At 57.0% G+C, this 20,469-nt stretch overlaps 1 protein-coding gene across 5 annotated transcripts in view; it reads right to left on the reverse strand.

The window, feature by feature from the left end:
- SFXN5 (sideroflexin 5) overlaps positions 1 to 17,252 on the reverse strand; it is a 103,562-nt gene extending 86,310 nt beyond the window's left edge. For all 5 annotated transcript variants that reach the window (XM_041427624.1, XM_041427623.1, XM_041427622.1 and 2 more), the window contains exons 1-3: positions 17,145 to 17,252; positions 8,640 to 8,708; positions 949 to 1,026 (exon numbers count right to left, since the gene is read on the reverse strand). In XM_041427624.1, coding sequence (XP_041283558.1) covers positions 949 to 1,026; positions 8,640 to 8,708; positions 17,145 to 17,201 — 204 coding nt within the window. In that variant the 5' untranslated portion in view covers positions 17,202 to 17,252. The remainder of the gene's footprint in view (positions 1 to 948; positions 1,027 to 8,639; positions 8,709 to 17,144) is intronic.
- Between the last annotated feature and the right edge of the window lie 3,217 nt (positions 17,253 to 20,469).

A 20,469-nucleotide genomic window follows, 5' to 3' on the forward strand; every position in this document is an offset into this window, starting at 1 on the left:
GGACAGGAATGGGGAATGATTTAACATCCAAAAAAAAAAAAAAAAAAGGATGTTTTTTGTTTCATGGCGTTGATTTGGAGGTGAAATACTCCAAAAGCAGTTTGATTTCCCTAAAATCCTCATCTCTGCTTCCACAAGTCCCTTGTGCAGAGGAATGTTGGGAAAAAGCCCAGGAAACAGGACTGATGTGGTCTTGGAGAGATCACCCAGCCCATCCCTCCATGAGGCAGCCAGACGAGCTTGGGATTGGGGCAGAAATGGAAATTATTGTAAGGAACAGCCCAAACAAGGCTGGGATTGGGGCAGAAATGGAAATTATTGCACAGGAACAGCCCAGACAAGGCTGGGATTGGGGCAGAAATGGAAATTATTGTAAGGAACAGCCCAGACAAGGCTGGGATTGGGGCAGAAATGGAAATTATTGTAAGGAACAGCCCAAACAAGGCTGGGATTGGGGCAGAAATGGAAATTATTGTAAGGAACAGCCCAAACAAGGCTGGGATTGGGGCAGAAATGGGAATTATTGTAATGAACAGCCCAGACAAGGCTGGGATTGGGGCAGAAATGGAAATTATTGTAAGGAACAGCCCAAGCAAGGCTGGGATTGGGGCAGAAATGGAAATTATTGTAAGGAACAGCCCAGACAAGGCTGGAATCTGGGTACAAATGGAAATTATTGCGCAGGAACAGCTCAGACCAGACTGGGATTGGGGCAAAAATGGAAATTATTGTAAAGAACAGGGCAGGGCCTGAGCTGCACAGCTGCTGCTAAAGAACCCACAGGAGTGACAAAAAGCTTTCATCCAGCTAAAAAATCACTTTTTTTTCCCCCTTCAATTGTGTGAGCAGTTTGTATTTGCCCACAGAAACACCAGAGATGTCCTTCAGCGGAGCCCTCCCCACGGAACTGCAGGAAGAAGTAGAAAAGGGAGAGTTTTTCCCTCTGACCTCTTTGTTGGTGACTCCTGGGGGCAGAGTGCCATGTTTGTAATCCTCCAGCAGCTGCACTGCTTCCTTCAGGCGGCTCTGCAAGGGAACAGGGATTGAAAATGCAGAATAAATGCTGTATTCCAGGGAAATCACATCATGGAATTGTGGGGGGGGAAGGACCTTAAGGATCTTCCACCTGCATGGGCAGGGACACATCCCACTGTCCCAGGGTGCTGAAAATATATTGTATTGTATTATATTGTATTATATTATATTGTATTATATTATATTATATTGCCACATTACATTACATTATATATTATTACATTATATCACATTATATTGCATTATATTACATTATATCACATCATAGTGCATTATATTATTATATACTATATAATTATATATTATATTATTCCATATTATATTGCTCTATTATTTATCTATTCTATTACATGACATTATATTAACCATTATTTATATCACATCATATGACACCAACTGCTATTTCTATTTATAAATATAACCATATATAGTTATGCACAATTAAACAGGTATCATTCTATATTATATAATTGTGCTCATTAGGGGGATGTGGTTTTGTCCCTGAAATCCCTGAAATCCCCTCCCCTCTCCCAGAGCTCTCTGAATGGAGAGCTGCAGCAAGGCATGAATGGGGCCCGCTGCTATTTTTTCCCCCTTCTCTTGAGGAAATCTCAGTAGTTACTATAACAACCCTGGCCAGATCCCATCTTGTTTAGAATGGTAACAAACAGCAAACAAAAAAGCTCAGGCTGGCTTTTAAAAATCAGAGTCTCCACAAATTCCCTCTCCCAGCTCCCCGGGGACAGAGGGGAACTGTGGGAAAGGGATTTGTGAAAAGTGTTCAAAACTGAACAGAGAGTTTACACAGTATGGACCTGTGTGCAGACTTTAAGAGAAGAAATACTCGTTTAAAATATATAGAATAAGACATTGTGGGGAGAAAAAACATATATATCTGTGTGCAAACTTTAAGGTGAGAAATACTCATTTAAAATATACAGAATAAGACATTGTGGGGAGAAAAAACATATATATCTGTGTGCAGACTTTAAGATGAGAAATACTCATTTAAAATATATAGAATAAGACATTGTGGGGAGAAAAAACATTTATATCTGTGTGCAGACTTTAAGATGAGAAATACTACCTTAAAAATGCAATGGAATAGGACAGACATTGTTGAGAGAGAAACAGAACTAGAAATAGGTGGCTTTACAAATAGCATTAAATACTTTTAAAAAACAGAACTGTGAAAAATACGTTGCAGCCTGTCCAACAGGGAAGTTTTGCAGAGAAAGGAGTGTGGTGCAGTGGGTCCTGAGGGACAAAGAGTGGCACAGGAGGTGAACAAAGCGTGAAACCGAGCTCAGGAGATCCCTCCCACAGCTCTGAGCTGCTCAGGTGCCGTCACCAAACACCCCCAAATGGAGGGAAAATTTAGGGTTTTCTCCTATTCCTTCTGGAAAAGTCAGGCACGTTCTTTTCACTGGAACCTCCAAAAAGCCAGGAGCAAACTGTGCCACGTGCAGCAGCTCCGAGTGCCAGGCAGCTCCCAGCTCCTCTCCGTGGCTGCTGGTGTCTAAAATTACACTTCAGCTCCTTCCCAACAGCAAGAACCAGCTCTGTCTGCAAGGTTGTGCCACTGTTTCAATGTTTATTGTTGCTTGCTTTCTCTGCTGCTGTCTGTGGGATGAAGTGTCACTCGAGATTTTACAGCATCCCTGACTAAAAAAAAAAAAAAAACAAACCCACAACCAGGTTTTTTGGTTTTTTTTTTTTTTCCTTTTCTCCCGGAGTGTCTCGTTCCTTCCATACCCCCTTTCCTCAGAGGAAAAAACCTCGAGCACTTCTAGTGGTGGCTGCTGGGGTCTCAGCTCTCACAATGGGGTGCCAGACAGACCATCTGCAGCGGGGATGTTCTCAGAGCTCAGCCCTGCCAGCCCCTGCAGCTCCTGCAGCCCGGGACAGCACCCAGCACGGCTGGGCATGGGCAGCGCAGCTGGGAACAGCTGGGAACAGCTGGGAACAGCTGGGACTGGGGATGGGAGTGGGGATGGGAGTGGGGATGGGACTGGGGATGGGACAGGGGATGGGATTCCAGCTGGGATGGGACTGGGGATGGGGCAGGGAACGGGGCATGGGATGGGACTGGGAGTGGGAATGGGACAGGGGATGGGACTGGGGATGGGGCAGGGGATGGGATTCCAGCTCTGAAAGGAGCAGGGAATGGGCCAGGGCTTGGATTCCAACTGAGATGAGACAGGGAATGGGCCAGGGCTGGGATTACAGCAGGAATGGGGCAGGGAATGGGGCAGGGCTGGGATTCCAGCTCTGGAAGGAGCAGGGAATGGGCCAGGGCTGGGATTGCAGCAGGAATGGGCCAGGGCTTGGATTCCAACTGGGATGGGACAGGGAATGGGCCAGGGCTGGGACTGCAGCAGGAATGGGGCAGGGAATGGGGCAGGGCTGGTCCCTCAGCCTGGGGGTGGCTGTGCATGTGCCACCACAGCTGGGATGAGCCCCCACCCATGGGATCTCTGGTGGGGTTGGGATCTGCAGCCCTGTGCCAAGGGGCTCCTGGGCGCAGCTGGGGGCCAGGACAGCACCTGCAGGGACCTTCTGGAGAGGAGAGCATGGCACAGACCCTGCCAGCTGCTGCTCCCAGCCCAGCCCCGCACCTGGGGGAGGCACAGAACCACACAACCCACAACTGCTCAGGCTGCAATCCTGAGCCCACTCCATGCCAGCACTGCCAGGGCCACCACTGCCCCTGTGCCACATCCACAGGGCTCTGAAATCCCTCCAGAGATGGACATTCCACCCCTGCCCTGAGCAATCCAAGTTCCTGACCCCCCTTTCCATGAGGAAATTCCTGCTGATGCCCACCCTGAGGCTCCCCTGAGGCCGTTCCCTCTCCTGTCCCTGTCCCCTGGCAGCAGATCCCAGCTCCCAGCTGGTTCCAGCCTTTCAGGGGGTTGTGCAGAGCCAGAAGCTCCCCCTGAGCCTCCTTTTGCCCAGGCTGGTGCTCAGGAGGAGGAAGAGCAGCCCCAGCAGGAGCTCAGCCCTGGGTGATGCCACCCCTGAGCCCTGCCAGCCCAGGGACAGCCCAGAGGGTGCCACAGACACCCGGGCAGAGCCCCTGCAGCCTGAGCTGTCCCCTGTCCCCTGGCTGCTCTGGGCTGCCACCTGTGACACAAGGGCACGGGCAGGGCTGTGCCAGCGCCACCCGCTCCTGCCAGGGCCACTGCAGGGCCAGCCAGGGGACAAGGGGACACCAGACACGTGTGCCACGGATGGGCTGGGCTCAGGGGACAGCCTGGCGTCACCCTGGGCTCACTGGGACTGTCACTGGGACTGTCACTGGGACTGTCACCCTGGGCTCACTGGGACTGTCACCCTGGGACTGTCACCCTGGGCTCACTGGGACTGTCACCCTGGGACTGTCACTGGGACTGTCCCCATGGACCTGTCACCCTGGGCTCATTGGGACTGTCATCCTGGCACTGTCACCCTGGGCCTGTCACCCTCAGACTGTCACCCTGGGCATGTCACCCTGGGCTCACTAGCACTGTCACCCTGGGTCTGTCACCCTGGGCCTGTCACCCTGGGCCTGTCACCCTCAGACTGTCACCCTGGGCATTTCACCCTGGGCTCACTGGCAGTGTCACCCTGGGATGGTCACCCTGGGACAGTGACCCTCGGACTCACTGGGACTGTCACCCTGGGCTCACTGGCACTGTCACCCTGGGATGGTCACCCTGGGACAGTGACCCTCGGACTCACTGGGACTGTCACCCTGAGACTGTCACCCTGGGCTCACTGGGACTGTCACCCTGGGCCTGTCACCCTGGGCTCACTGGGCCTGTCACCCTGGGCCTGTCACTGGGACTGTCACCCTGGGCATGTCACCCTGGGCTCATTTGGACTGTCACCCTGAGCTCACCCTGGGCTCACTGGGCCTGTCACCCTGGGACTGTCACCCTGGGCTCATTGGGACTGTCACCCTGGGTCTGTCACCCTGGGCTCACTGGGACTGTCACCCTGGGCTCACCCTGAGCCTGTCACCCTGGGCTCACTGGGACTGTCACCCTGGGCTCACCCTGGGCCTGTCACCCTGGGCTCACCCGGGGACTGTCACCCTGAGCTTACCCTGGGACTGTCACCCTGGGCTCACTGGGCCTGTCACCCTGAGACTGTCACTCTGGGCTCATTGGGACTGTCACCCTGGGCTCACCCTGGGACTGTCACCCTGGGCTCACTGGGCCTGTCACCCAGGAGTTCTGGCCATGACCTCTGTGTGCCCTGATCTCCAGGGGCTCCCCCTCCAGCCCAGCCATGGCCTGGGGGACGTGCCCCAGCCCAAGGGTCCCGTGGCCAGCAGCAGCTGCTGTGGCTGGGGGGATCAGCTGGGGGGATCCAGCTGTGGCGGTCCAGCTGTGGGGATGCAGCAGGGGAGGTCCAGCTGCGTCCCAGCCCAGCTTGGGCCCTGTCTCCCTGCTCCCCAGGGTGACACACATGGCAGACTTGACTCCAGCTGGCCCCATTGTATTGGATCCACAGTGACAGACAAGAGGAGCCAGAAACTTTTTGTTCGAGTGGAGCCAGCAGCTGTGACACTGAATAAACACAGACAGACAATCTGCTGAGTAAGAAGGTAGCGTTCATATAAATAACATACATCTAATCCTGCTTCCATTTCAGCCCCAAATATGGGAATGCAAGATGCTCTGCAGCTCCAGGCTCTGAACAATGAGACTGAGCACAAGCAGCCCCGGGAGCTCTCCTGGGTTCTGATTTCACTGGGAATTGTTGTTCCTCCTCCCCACAGAGTGTAACAGGCTGGTGGCACACTGATCAAAATACCTGCTGCCCCCGACGGACCTTCCTCATCACACAGCAATTAAAAGCATTACTGCAATCACAGGTGCCCAGGCCGGGCCCTGCAGCCCCAGGGACACCCTGGGGACAGCCCTGGCTGTCCCTGCCAGGACAGGCACGTTTCCCTCCCAGTGCAGGGGTTTGCAGCTGCCAAGGGATGGTTCCACGGGAGAGCCAGTGGGGAGGTGGGTGAGAGCCACCAAAGCTGCTCCCCAGAGGGGCTGCAGCACCGCCAGCACTGCCACCGGTGTCACCAGTGTCACCAGGGCATGCTGCAGCCCCTGTGCCCTCAGCTGTGCCCAGTGGCACGGGGGTGAGTGTCCCCCCAGCAGATAAAAACACAGGCACAGCAGAACCCAGGGCCATCCTCCCAGGATTCTCCCTCCTCAAGGACCTCCGGAACACCAGGAAGTTTCTAACTGTGCTCAAAATTTGCTTTATAGGAAAATGAATGAGTGAGGGAGGAGTGGCACTGATGATCCTCAGCACCCCTCACCCCTCCTCACAACACAGCAGGATGCCACCGTGGAACACACAGCCACCAAAAAAAACAAAAAAAAGGATTAAAATAAAAATTTTAAAAATTAAAAATCAAATTTAAAACTATTAAAAATAAAAATATTCTAAAGATTCAATATCGCCCCATTTTCCATGGGCTCACCTCCACTCCCATCAGACACTCCTTCAGCTCCTCTTTTTCCCCTCCCAGGCAAGAAAAATTTTTAAAAATTAAAAATCAAATTTAAAACTATTAAAAATAAAAATATTCTAAAGATTCAATATCGCCCCATTTTCCATGGGTTCACCTCCACTCCCATCAGACACTCCTTCAGCTCCTCTTTTTCCCCTCCAGGGCAAGCAGGGATTTGTTTGTTCCCTGCAGCCCTGGGCCTGGGAGATGCAGCCATCTGTCAGAGGGAGGGAGCTCCCTGCACACGCCTGGGGCTCAGCAAACCCTTCCTGGCTGCCACTGCCCCTCAGTTACCACAGGAAAGCAAAACCCCTTGGAGTTCTACATCTGCACCCCCAGTTACTGCAAACACACGGAGCACAGCGAGCAAAAAGCAGATTTTGTGCCCCGAGAAGTCACCCAGGTGACTGTTCTGCCGAGGGAAAGGGAATTGGTGGGGACATCACCAGAGACATTCAGGTCTCCTGAGGCATCCCTGCCATGGAATTCACACCCCCAGAGGAAATGCCAGAGGGCATTTCCCTCGCTGGAATGCCCCCAAGCTGTTCCTGACGTTCAGCCCAGTCCCAGAGATGGACACCAGACCTCCCTGCTCTGTTTGGGCTCACTCTGGGACCCAAAACTGCTCAGTTTTCACCCAGGATAAAACTGGGCCACTCAGACTTTGTTCTTTTTATTCCCTGGGTTTCACCTCCCTGAAAGAACCTCACCAAAAGCTGTCTGGAAAAATGAACTTACACCAACTGACCCCTCTGAACCCACACCCTTCCCAGCCTCCCCAAAACCTGGCAAGCTTTCTACAGGTGACCACGGGAAGGTGGAGAGCTGTGTGGCTGAGCCAGGGGTCACCCCAAGGGCTTCAGAGCAGGAGCTGAGCTCAGCCACGAGCCCAAACTCCCTGGAGAGCCACCAGCAGGAAAATCCCCCCAGGAGCAGCAGAGATTCAGCCCTTAAAACATGCTGGGAAGGGAATGGAGCCCCAGGAGGGGCTGATGGAGCTGGGAAGGGGCTGGAGAATCCCTGAGGGAGCTGGGAACGGGCTGGAGAATTCCTGAGGGAGCTGGGAAGGGGCTGGAGAATTGCTGAGGGAGCTGGGAAGGGGCTGGAGAATTCCTGAGGAGCTAGGAAGGGGCTGGAGAATTCCTGAGGGAGCTGGGAAGGGGCTGGAGAATTGCTGAGGAGCTGGGAAGGGGCTGGAGAATCGCTGAGGGAGCTGGGAAGGGGCTGGAGAATTGCTGAGGAGCTGGGAAGGGGCTCAGCCTGGAGCACAGGAGGCTCAGGGGGCCCTTGTGGCTCTGCACAGCTCCTGCCAGGAGGGGACAGCCGGGGGGTCGGGCTCTGCTCCAGGGAACAGGGACAGGAGGTTCAGGGAGGACACTGGGGAAAAAGATACAAAAAAAAGGAAAAAGCAGCTGTTCTTCAGTGGAATTCCAGAGTTTTCTGGCCAAAGGGCAGAGTTCCAGAGCAGGAGCAGAACTGTTCCTTCCCCATGGCTCCCCATCACCCTCAGGCATTATCTGATGGAAGCACAGAGCTGCAGTGAGGCTGGACAACACCAAATGGAAATAAAGGGGCAAGATCCCCAAATCCTGCTACAAACAGGGCAAGAACTGAGGAAAAAGCACAGCCAAGACCTGAGGGAAAAGCACAGCCAAGACCTGAGGGAAAAGCACAGCCAAGACCTGAGGAAAAAGCCCAGCCAAGACTTCTGGAGTGCAGCCCCTGCCAAGCTGCACCACAACCACCCCGTCCACTTCCCCACAGAATTCACATTTGCTCTCTCATCCCCCCACCAGCATTTTGGCCATGAAAACCTGCAGGAGCTTTCCTCCTGAGCAGACAAAAATCAGTGGCAATTTTGCCCAAACCCAGATCAGGTGGCAGAGGGAGCTGGGGGTGTGGGTTCGCTGGCGCCTGATGCCAGGCGAGTTTCTGCTCCAGATTTAACAGCACTCCTCGGGGCAATCAATCACCTGTGAGACACAAAGGCACTGCAAACACGGGCTCATTACTCCTGCTGCTCGCTGGAGAGATTGGTTTTCACCTCCAGCTGCCTGACAGCCAGCCCTGCCCAAGAGAGGAGAGCACACATTACCTCGGTCACAAAGAGGGTGCGGGGGTCGATGATGTCCAGGAAGTGCCTGAATCTGCCATAAAATGAAGTCTGGAAAACAGGAGACAAAAAAAAAATCATCACATTCGGTGAGAAATTGCCTTTCAGGGTTTATTTCCTTTGCAGAGTGAAGCAGCAACTGAAAATAAATAATATAGGAGGTCTTTGCTGGTGATTTGGGATGGGAAACCCACAGCCCTCCAGGATTCCCTTTGCTCCCAGCAAAAGCCTCTTGAGGCTCTTCCCAGCTTTTCCATCCCTACACAGGCACAGCCAGCCTGGATTATTCCCAAAGTGCCACCAAGAGTCAGCCCAGCCAGGCCAGGCTGCTCAGGGCTCCACCCTGGGCACCTCCAGAGGCAGGAGAAGAGTCTGCAAGGAGGGGAAAGGACCTGTGGAACAGCAAGGGAAGGTCACGGGCAGCTCCAGAGGAAAGGAGGAAACACAGCTCAGTATTTAGAGAGTGAAAATAAAAATATCAGTGGTGTTTGTACCAACTCCAAGCCCCAGACCATGAAATACTGAGGGACTGGGAGCCCTTGGGACACATGGACACCATCACTCCTACCCCAGCTGGATTCCAGGATCCAGAGGCAGGTGAATTCCAGACGCCCAGGGCTGCCCAGCCCTGGTGCTCTCCCCATCACCCAGAGCCCATGGGGACGTGGATCATGGCCAGGGCCATCAGGAGCTCTGGGATCCTGGGAATTCTGCATCCTCACGTGGCCCATCTCCTGCTGGGCTCCTTCTGCAGGGCTGGGCTATAAATAAAGGCCTGGAGTGTGGATGGAGCAGTGGGAAGGGTGTTTAATCACTGCTGGCACCTCTTCCCAGAACGTGCTGCTGCTTCCCTGCTCCTGCAGGGATCCCCCTGATTCCTGCAGGAATTCCTCTGCAGGGGATTCAGGCACTGCTGCCCACCCACTGCAGCCTGGCCTCACAAACTCCCCCCAAAATCCTGCACCAAAAACACCAACCCAACACCCCCAGTGGAACAAAACAGCCCCACACAACCCCAAGGAAAAAAAGCACAGCGGTTTTTAATTAGCATGGATCCAATTAATGCTAATTCTGGTACTTTCCAGCGGATCTGAGCTTGACATTTTGCTGCCTCCCTTTTGTTTTGGGTTTGGGATCGCTGCAGATGGCAGCACGTGTCAGGGCTGGGGGAGTGAGCAATTCCTGACTCAGGCAGCCCTGAGCAATCCCAGGGAGCAGCAGCCATCCCAGCCCCTGCCCACCCCACAGAGCCCCCAGCACCCCAGGGCAGCAGGGACTGCTGCTCAAGTGACTCCAGGAATTAGTGCTAAACTCTTGGGATGGCTGCCAACCAGCTGGAACTGCTGCTAACCTGCTGGAATTGCTGCTAACCTGCTGGAATTAAACACCTGGAATTACTGCCAACCTGCTGGAATTACTGCTAACCTGCTGGAATTGCTGCTAACCTGCTGGAATTGCTGCCTTCACCAGCAGCAGGACGGGGGATTCTGAGCCTGAGTGGCCTTGACTTCCCCACTGCCTTTGTCTCTGTGCCATGCTGAGAAAAGCAACACCAAATGGAATGAAATGGAACTAAACGGAAATTAATGGAATGAAAATGGAACACTGGTGTTTTACACCCACTGACCAAGGAGGGAGTGACAAGGAAGGGGGAAGGAGCCCTCAGGTCCCAGGGGCAGCATGGAAATGCCTTTGGAATTACCAGCTCCCTTTCCCACTGCCCAGGCCCTCGGGAGGCTTTGGCTGGCACTGAGCTCAGCAAGGCCCAGCTCCAAGACGGGTCTGAGGAGCTCAGGCCCAGCTCCAGGACGGGTCTGAGGGGCTCAGGCCCAGCTCCAGGATGGGTCTGAGCGGCTCAGGCCTAGCTCCAGGACGGGCCTGAGCGGCTCAGGCCCAGCTCCAGGACGGGTCCGAGGGGCTCAGGCCCAGCTCCACGACGGGTCCGAGGGGCTCAGGCCCAGCTCCACGACGGGTCCGAGGGGCTCAGGCCCAGCTCCACGACGGGTCCGAGGGGCTCAGGCCCAGCTCCACGACGGGTCCGAGGGGCTCAGGCCCAGCTCCACGACGGGTCCGAGGGGCTCAGGCCCAGCTCCACGACGGGTCCGAGGGGCTCAGGCCCAGCTCCACGACGGGTCCGAGGGGCTCAGGCCCAGCTCCACGACGGGTCCGAGGGGCTCAGGCCCAGCTCCACGACGGGTCCGAGGGGCTCAGGCCCAGCTCCACGACGGGTCCGAGGGGCTCAGGCCCAGCTCCACGACGGGTCCGAGGGGCTCAGGCCCAGCTCCACGACGGGTCCGAGGGGCTCAGGCCCAGCTCCACGACGGGTCCGAGGGGCTCAGGCCCAGCTCCACGACGGGTCCGAGGGGCTCAGGCCCAGCTCCAGGACGGGCCTGAGCAGCTCAGCCCCACCCTGGTGTTATCCCAGGCTCACCTTCCCTGCTCCTCTCCTGCCCATGGCTGGGGGAGTGCCCAGACCCCGAAATCAGGGAATGCTTTGGGTGGAAGGGACCTCAAATCCCACTCAGTGCCACCCCGCCATGGCAAGGACACCTCCCACTGTCCCAGCGGCTCCCAATGTCAAGCCTGGCCTTGGCACTGCCAGGGATCCATGGCAGCCCCAGCTGCTCTGGGAATCCCTGAGCCAGGGCAGGGAGCAAGGAGGGATTTAGTTCCAGCTGCCTGAACTTGTCCACTCTGTGGTCACAGAGCCCCAAAACCATCGGGGAGCTGGGCCTGAACAGGTTTGGTGGAACTCTGATGAGTCAGGGCCTCATTGCCCCACACCAAGAGTCCTCTGAGAGCCAGGCTTAAACCAGAGCCAGGCCCAAATCCCAGAGCCAGGCATAAACCAGAGCCAGGCTCAAACCCAGACCACCGGAATTCCCAGAGCAGCGAGCCAGACTCAATCCCAGGGCCAGGCCCAAACCCAGGACCAGGCCCAAACCCAGGGCCAGGCTTAAACCAGAGCCAGGCCCAAATCCCAGAGCCAGGCATAAACCAGAGCCAGGCTCAAACCCAGACCACCAGGGCTCCTTGGGCTCTACTCAACTAGAACCAGGCTCAAACCCAGACCATGACAGCTCCACTCAACCAGGGCCAGGCTCAAGCCCAGAGCCAGGCTCCAGCCCAGGGCTGGACTCAAGCCCAGGCCCCCAGGGCTCCATGGGCTCCACCTCAACCAGAACCAGGCTCAAGCTCAGGGCCAGGCTCAAGCCCAGGCCCCCAGGGCTCCTTGGGCTCCACTCAACCAGAACCAGGCTGAAACCAGAGGCTCCCTGAGCTAACCCTGCTCCTCCTGCACGCCTGCCAGCTCAGCCCTGCACAACAAGCACCCTCTGTTTGCTGCCCCCAGCCCTGGCAGTGCCTGCTGTTCCCTCTCAGTGAAGGGCAAAGCTGCCTCGCTGCCTGGCATCCCGTCACCCAGGGCAGCCCTGCTTCCAGCCTCTGCTCCTGACTGGAACCCAAATGAGGCTGTTTGCAGTTTGAGACTGGTTTTCACAGAGCTGCACACAAAAGACAAGGAACAAAACAAAAAAAAACCAAAACAAAGAACAAGCCTCAGCAATTCCCAATAATTCACAAATTTGGGGAAAATTGCTCCCTGGGAGGGCGGGCAGGGGCTGGGCTGGAATTCCCAGAGCAGCTGTGGCTGCCCCTGGATCCCTGGCAGTGCCCAAGGCCAGGCTGGATCCCCCTGGGACAGTGGGAGGTGTCCCTGCCACGGCAGGGGTGGCACTGGGTGGGATTTCAGGTCCCTCCCAACCCAAACCATTCTGGGATTCTGTGATCCAGCAAACCTAGAGCTGCCAGGAGATGGAAATGGGGTGGAAGAGCAGCCCCTGCCCTCCCTGCCAGCCCAGCCCAAGGCTCCCTGGAGCTGGTTCCTGTGCCAGGCTCATGCCAGCCCTGCTGCCACCCCCGGGAGCCCCTGAGCTGAGTCTGACCTTGCTCTCCCAGATATCCATCCCTGGCTCCTTCAGCTCCTGGAGTGAACTGCAGCACAGTGAATATCACCAATTCCCTCTGATTAATTTGGGCTATTTTGGACCTTTCTCAGTAGGCTGCAGCACCAGGAGCTGCCTGGCAATGCTGATTCCCTGCCAGGGCACAGCAGCAGCCTGGAGCTGGGCCCTGAAGGTCCAGCTGATCCCAAAAACCACAGGGAAACATCTGAGAGAAGGTGAGAGGCCATTGGGAGCTGCTGGTCACCTTCAGGAGGAAAAGAACTCCAAGGAGCCCGTGCTGGGCAGCCCTGGGAAGGGCAGAGCACAGACAGCTTCACCACTTTAATTACAGCCTGGATTTAATCAGCATTTAATTAAGCCAGAGCAAAAAGCACGCAGGCTTGGGGTGGGGTTGAGCTCAAAACCAGGCTGATGCCAGCTTTGAATTAATTAGGAGAGATTTAAGGTAAAGAAAACAAGATGAAGGCAATTGAAGCCAGTGAGCAATGGGACTGTGACAAGGCACAGCCAGCCCACTGCAAGTTTGGGCTAAAACTGCAATCCCTTTGATGGCTTTAATTTGGTTTTGTACAGTTAAGGAGTCAAGATTCCAATAGGAGAAGCTCCTGCACCACGGGCAGGGCCAGGGCAGGGCACAGGAACCTCCCAGGAGCAGGAGCTGGGGGTTAAAACCAGAAAAGCAACCAACAAATTCCCCTTTAAACCCAGTCCTGAGTGATGGAGGTGGCGGGGGTTAAAACCAGAAAAGAAACCAACAAATTCCCCTTTAAACCCAGTCCTGGGTGATGGAGGTGGAAAAAAGCAACAGCAGAGGGACCTGGAGCTGCTGGAATAAATCCAGAGGAGACCCCAGAGCTGCTGCAGGGCTGGAGCCAGGCTGGGAATGCTCCCCTGGAGAAGGGAAAAACCCAGGGAATGCTCAGAGTCGCTGAAGGGGCTCCAGGAGAGCTGCAGAGGGACTGGGGACAAGGCCTGCAGGGACAGCACACAGGGAATGGCTCCCACTGGCAAAGGGCAGATTGGGCTGGGATCTTGGCAAGGAATTCCTGGCTGGGAGGGTGGGCAGGGGCTGGGCTGGAATTCCCAGAGCAGCTGGGGCTGCCCTGGATCCCTGGCAGTGCCCAAGGGCAGGCTGGATCCACCTGGGACAGTGGGAGGTGTCCCTGCCATCGATGGGTGGCACTGGGTGGACTTTAAGGTCCCTTCCCACCCCATCCAGGCTGTGATTCCAGGATCCATCCCCCCCTTCAAGGCAGCCCCTTCTCCACAGGGATGTCCCTTCAGGAGAGGGGTTTGATCCCACTGACTGAACACGAGCCTCACACTGAGCAGCAGCTGAGGCACCTCCTGATCTCCTCCTGCACCTTTGTCCCACTGCAGGTACATCTCAGCCACGGAATCCTGGCGTGGTCTGGCTTGGAAATGACCTCAAAGCTCCTCCAGTGGCCCTGCCATGGACTTAGCCCAGGATAAATGTCTGGGCTCCAGGCACTGGGAACACCCCGCAGCCTTGGCAGAGGGAGAGCTCAGCAAACCCTCAGAGGAACAAAATCAGGAAATACAGGGGGGAAAAAAGGGAGCATTTCCAACAAATTAGCCCTGCTTGTCAGAAAATTAAGTCCTTATCACACATTCTCAGCCCAACGTCCTCATTTCTTCTTTCACCTAAAAATAGCCCCGTTCCCAGGGAGCCTCTTGGAGGGAGCTGGGAAAGGTGACTCGGCAGAATGCTGCAGAGCAAACAGGGCAGGGAAGGGGGTCTCACACCCCACAGGGCTCTGGGCTGCAGCTGCCCCCCTGCTGCCCAAATCCTGCTCCCCAAATCCTGTCCCCCTGCTGCCCAAATCCTGCCCTTTCTGCTCCCCAAATCCTACCCCAAATCCTGCCCTTCCTGCTGCCCCAAATCCTGCCCCCTCTGCTCCCCAAATCCTGCCCTTTCTGCTCCCCAAATCCTGCCCCTCCTGCTGCCCAAATCCTGTCCCCCTGCTCCCCAAATCCTGCCCCTCCTGCTCCCCAAATCCTGTCCCCCTGCTCCCCAAATCCTGCCCTTCCTGCTGCCCCAAATCCTGTCCCCCTGCTGCCCCAAATCCTGCCCTTCCTGCTGCCCCAAATCCTGCCCTTCCTGCTCCCCAAATCCTTCCCCTCCTCCTGCCCCAAATCCTGCTCCCCAAATCCTGCCCCTCCTGCTCCCCCAAATCCTGTCCCCCTGCTGCCCAAATCCTGCCCCTCCTGCTGCCCCAAATCCTGCTCCCCAAATCCTGCCCCTCCTGCTGCCCCAAACCCTGCCCCTCTGCTCCCCAAATCCTGCTGCCCAAATCCTGCCCCCCTGCTCCAAATCCTGCTGCCCAAATCCTGCTGTCCAAATCCTGCTCCCCAAATCCCGCTCCCCAAATCCTGCCCCCTGCCCCAAATCCTGCCGGAGCTCCAGAGGGAAGGGAGTTGTGCCAGAAGGAGCCCCAGGGCCGGCTCTGCTCCCGGGGCTCTGTCCCAGCCCAGGATGGGAACAGCTGCTCTTGTTCTCCTGCAGGAAAGGGGTGCCCTGGGTTTGTGCCAGCCCCTGTGCCAGCCCCAGAGTGCCCCGGGAGGGAGGAGTGCTGCCATCCCAGCGGGATCCAGCTGGAATTGGGCATTTCCTGCCATCCCAGCGGGATCCAGCTGGAATTGGGCATGCCCTGGACAAGGAGCAGGCTCTGGCAGCTCCAGCTGAGATCTGACACCGAGCCAAAGCTGGGCAGGGCAGGCAGAGGCAGGGAGGGCTGGGAAAGCACAGAGCACCTGGCAGGGAAGGCTGGGGATCCCTGATCCCCTGGGAATGCACTGGGATCCTCCAGCACAGAGTCTGGAAAGAAACACCATGGTCAGGATGGGGGAAATAGGGAACTGGAGGGGCTGGGGCAGGGATGGAGGGGCTGGGGCAGGGATGCAGGGGCTGGGCTCTCCATGGAACAGTCTGGGATAGGGATGGAGAGGCTGGGCTCTCCATGGAGGGGTCTGGAGCAGGGATGCAGGGGCTGGGCTCTCCCAGGCCGTGGTGGGAGCAGGAATGTGAGTAGTGCTGCATCCCAGCCAGAGCAGAGCCAACACAGGATCCAACCAGGATCCACAAACCAGCCCCTCCTCTGTGACCCCCCCAGTGCTGTTGGTTTCCAGCCTGGGCTGCCCAGCCCTGGCAGAGGAGCAGCAGGAAGCTGGGAATGTGGGATGGAGCCAACGGGACAGCAGCACCTCAACCCCTGCCCAGCTCCCTGGAAACGTGCAGGACAGAGATAAAATAAAGGGTTCCCAAAGAATCCCTTCCCAAGGGCACTCCCAGCACAGGGTGACCCTGCCCCGACCCCTGGGAGGTTCCCTCAGGGCTGTTCCCTGAGAGGAGAAGGAGCAGCTCCATGCCTGAGGTACTGCCAGGAGGGAGCAGGGAGCCTCTAGTCTTCCTCCTCCTCATTAAAAACTCCCCAGCTGGAGCTTTCCTGCGTTCGCCCCTGGGAGGTTCCCTCAGGGCTGAGAGGAGAAGGAGCAGCTCCATGCCTGAGGTACTGCCAGGAGGGAGCAGGGAGCCTCTAGTCTTCCTCCTCCTCATTAAAAACTCCCCAGCTGGAGCTTTCCTGCGTTCCCAGGGGAGTCAGCCCCTCCCTGGGGCTCTGAGGATGTGCCCGTGACCTACAGGACCCCAAAGCCATTCCCACTCCCATTCCCATTCAGTTCCTCATCCCAATCCCATTCCCTGGACCCCTCCGCTGTCCCAGGTTGCTCCAAGCCCCAGAGGGATGTGGGGTGTGGGAGAGGGAGAAGATTAACCATGGAATGGCCCCACCATGGAATAGATCCACCGTGGAATGGCCCCACCACGGAATGCTCCCTGGGAAACCCTCAGCTCAAGGGTGGCTGGGTCGAGCCAAGCGCAGGTGTGGGGTCAGACTGGGGTGACACGGGGGCTCAGTCGGGGCTCTGGATTGCTGTGGGAATGGTCCCCAGTGGTGGGGACACACTGACACGCCCAAGGTAAGTCCTGCCCAGCTCAGGAGGGACTGACACAGGCTTTAGGAGCCTTGGTATCAGCACCAATGGTTCCACCAGCACCAGTCCTCTCTGGTCAGCCACACTGGGGGTGGCAGCAAGGCCCACCCGCCCCTGCCCTGCTCACCTGGGGACAGGTGTGTGACCGAGCACGGGCTGCTCTCCCGTCTCAGATGGCAGGTGTGGAGCAGACAGCTGTTCTGGTCTGTCACACTTTTAACCCTGCACACCATCCTGGGGGTCACACGCCACCCCTCCATCCTCTGGCACCAGGGCCGGACTCTGCCAGGTGCGGCTGGCAAAGCGCCCACCTGGAGCACCCCTGGCTCCTGGGAGCCCCGCTCGTCCCAGAGCCGCTCCTCCGCTCCCAGCCGCCTCGGGCAGAGCCCATTCCCTGCCAGCACCCCGAAGGGGAAGGACGCGCCGGCGCCATGCCGCTGCGCGGGGCGGGGGGGCTCCCGCCGCCGCTCCCGGGGTCCCCCCCGCCGCCTCCCGCCGCCGGCAGTACCTGCTCGAAGCGGGGCTTCCCCAGCTGGAACGGGGGATAGTCCGCCGGCTCCGCCATCCCGCAAGCGCCACTTTAAACAGCCTCCCCCGCCGCCCGGCCCCGCCCCCCGGCCGGCCCCGCGCTGATTGGCTGCGGCCAACCGCAGCTGCCGCGGGGCACGCCGGGACATGGAGTCCGCCGGCCACCGCCGGGGGCGGGGCCGCGTCTGCTCCGCCAGCCAATGGGGAGCGCGCTGGCCGCGAGGCACCATGGGAAATGTAGTCCCGCGGGAGAGAGCGGGGAAAGGGGGGATGGGGGGGCACTGGTGAGCGGGAGGGGAGAGAAGAGTTTGACCTTAACTGTGAGACAGACTGAGCTAATAACGAAACACAGAGAGGCGAAAGCACAAAAACGCCCAAAACCCACCCCGAATGTTATTTATTGAATGGCATCTGTGGGAAAAAGGGCACCGAGGGGCGGGAACGGAGCTGGGGAGGGGCTGGAGAATCCCTGAGGAGCTGGGAAGGGGCTGGAGAATTGCTGAGGGAGCTGGGAAGGGGCTGGAGAATTGCTGAGGGGGATGGAGAATTGCTGAGGGAGCTGGGAAGGGGCTGGAGAATTGCTGCACTGGTGGCCCTGGCAGAGCTGGCCATGGTCGGACCCGATGCTCTCGGAGTTTCTCCCAATTGCACGAACAATTCCCGGTGGAATTGCAGCTGCGGCTCTGATCGCGGCCAGGATGCGGGAGCGGAGCTGATAACGCTGTGGGCTGATAACGATACCAGCTGATAACGATCTGCACTGATATAACGATCTGCACTGATATCGATCCCAGCTGATAACGATCGGGCTGATCACGATCCCAGCTGATATCGATCCCAGCTGATAACGATCCCAGCTGATAACGATCCCAGCTGACATCGGTCCCAGCTGATAACGATCGGGCTGATATCGGTCCCCGCTGATATCGGTCCCAGCTGATAACGATCCGGCTGATATCGATCCCAGCTGACAACGATCTGCACTGATATCGATCCCAGCTGATAACGATCGGGCTGATATCGGTCCCAGCTGATATCGGTCCCAGCTGATAACGATCGGGTGATCACGATCCCGGCTGATAACGATCCCAGCTGATCACGATCTGCACTGATAACGCTTTGGGTTGATAACGATCAGGCTGATATCGATCCCAGCTGATAACGTTCTGCACTGATATCGATCCCAGCTGATATCGATCTGCACTGATATCGATCCCAGCTGATAACCATCGGGCTGATCACGATCCCAGCTGATATCGATCCCAGCTGATAACGATCGGGCTGATATCGATCCCGGCTGATATCGATCCCAGCTGATAACGATCTGCACTGATATCGATCCCAGCTGATATCAATCCCAGCTGATATCGATCCCGGCTGATAACGATCCCGGCTGATCACGATCTGCACTGATATCGCGATCTGCACTGATATCGATCCCAGCTGATATCGATCTGCACTGATATCGATCCCAGCTGATATCGATCTGCACTGATATCGATCCCAGCTGATATCGATCTGCACTGATATCGATCCCAGCTGATATCGATCTGCACTGATATCGATCCCAGCTGATATCGATCTGCACTGATATCGATCCCAGCTGATATCGATCTGCACTGATATCGATCCCAGCTGATATCGATCTGCACTGATATCGATCCCAGCTGATATCGATCTGCACTGATATCGATCCCAGCTGATATCGATCCCGGCTGATAACGATCCCAGCTGATCACGATCTGCACTGATATCACGATCTGCACTGATATCGATCCCATCTGGTATCGATCCCAGCTGATAACGATCGGGCTGATCACGATCCCATCTGGTATCGATCCCAGCTGATAACGATCGGGCTGATATCGATCCCAGCTGATATCGATCCCAGCTGATATCGATCCCAGCTGATATCGATCCCATCCGATAACCATCGTGCTGATCGATGTCGGGCGGGCGGGGCGCGGATCCGCCCGCGGAATTGTCTCTCCGGGATTAGCGGGATGGATAAGGATTGTCCGGAGCGCCTTTGGGGGTCAGGATCGATTCCCCGGCAGGGCCCGGGGACAGCAAAGGCGGGGAGCAGGATTCCCGGCAGGATTCAAAACGCGCCTGAAACGTGAAAATCCCGTGGTTTTGCCACTCCGGGAAAGCGTTGGTGCCCGTTTTGCTGTGGGAATTCTGCTGGGAATTGTGCTGCTGTGCCTGCAGAGCCCGTCGGTTCCCGCTTGCCTCTCTCCTTCCCGCCTGCAAAAGCCGTTTGTGATTTTGGGCGGGCTCAGCACTGCCCCGTTCAGTGACCCAAAATCTGCAAAGGGGTCCAAAAGGGCTCTGAGGGGTGAAAAGTGGAACGGGAAAGAGCGGGGGAATGGTGTTTTGTCATTTCTGCTTGCTGCTCCTCGGGGCTGCTGCTAAAACAGAGCCTGGCTGGTGCCCGGGGGGACAGGGATGGGACAGGGATGGGAGAGGGATGGGACAGGGATGGGACAGGGCATGAGGAGCAGCACCCTGCTCCCACCCTGGCCCTGCCATCCCTGGGCTTTGGGGATTGCTGCTGGGGGCTCTGAGCTGTGCCCAGAGCTCTGCAGGGACACCCCAAACTGAGCCCTGACCCCCAACTTCAGCCCTGACCCCAAACTGAACCCCGATCCCAGCCCCAGCCCCCCTCAGGCTCCCCCTCTCCCCCCCAGCTCCATCCCAAAGGAACCAGAGCCATAAACCCAACCCCAGCCCTGCCAAGAGCTCAGGGGGGGCTCCCCGTGCCCCCCAGAGCCCATCCCAGTCTCTGTGTGAGGATGGAGGCTGCCCCAAACCCCCAAATCCTCCCAAAGCCCATCCCAGGCTCTGTGTGAGGATGGAGGCTGCCCCAAACCCCCAAATCCTCCCAAAGCCCATCCCAGGCTCTGCAGAGGATGGAGGCTGCCCCAAACCCCCAAATCCTCCCAAAGCCCATCCCAGGCTCTGTGTGAGGATGGAGGCTGCCCCAAACCCCCAAATCCCCAGAACCCCCCTTTCCCCCCTCCCTGCCTCCCCCCCGCTGTTGACTCAGGAATGTTTGGTAACAGCAGAGGGGAGAGAATCTGTTTATCCCAGCCCATTTGGAGTGACATAAGACTATCACTTTTTTGGTGAAATCCCAGAAGAATATCAATTCTTTGGCTGATGGCAGCCCCAGCAGATCCATCCTGGCTGGCAACTTGTGTTTCCCTGCTGGGGAGGAGGGGGTGCTTCCCCCACAAAAAAAAACGATGCTTTGCTCCAATTTTGGGTTTGGGGAGGGGGAATGACCCCCAGGCACGGTGTGA

The sequence above is a fragment of the Onychostruthus taczanowskii genome, unplaced genomic scaffold (genome assembly GCF_017590055.1).
Source record: "Onychostruthus taczanowskii isolate IOZ18803 unplaced genomic scaffold, ASM1759005v1 scaffold117, whole genome shotgun sequence".
Taxonomy (NCBI): Eukaryota; Metazoa; Chordata; class Aves; order Passeriformes; family Passeridae; genus Onychostruthus; species Onychostruthus taczanowskii.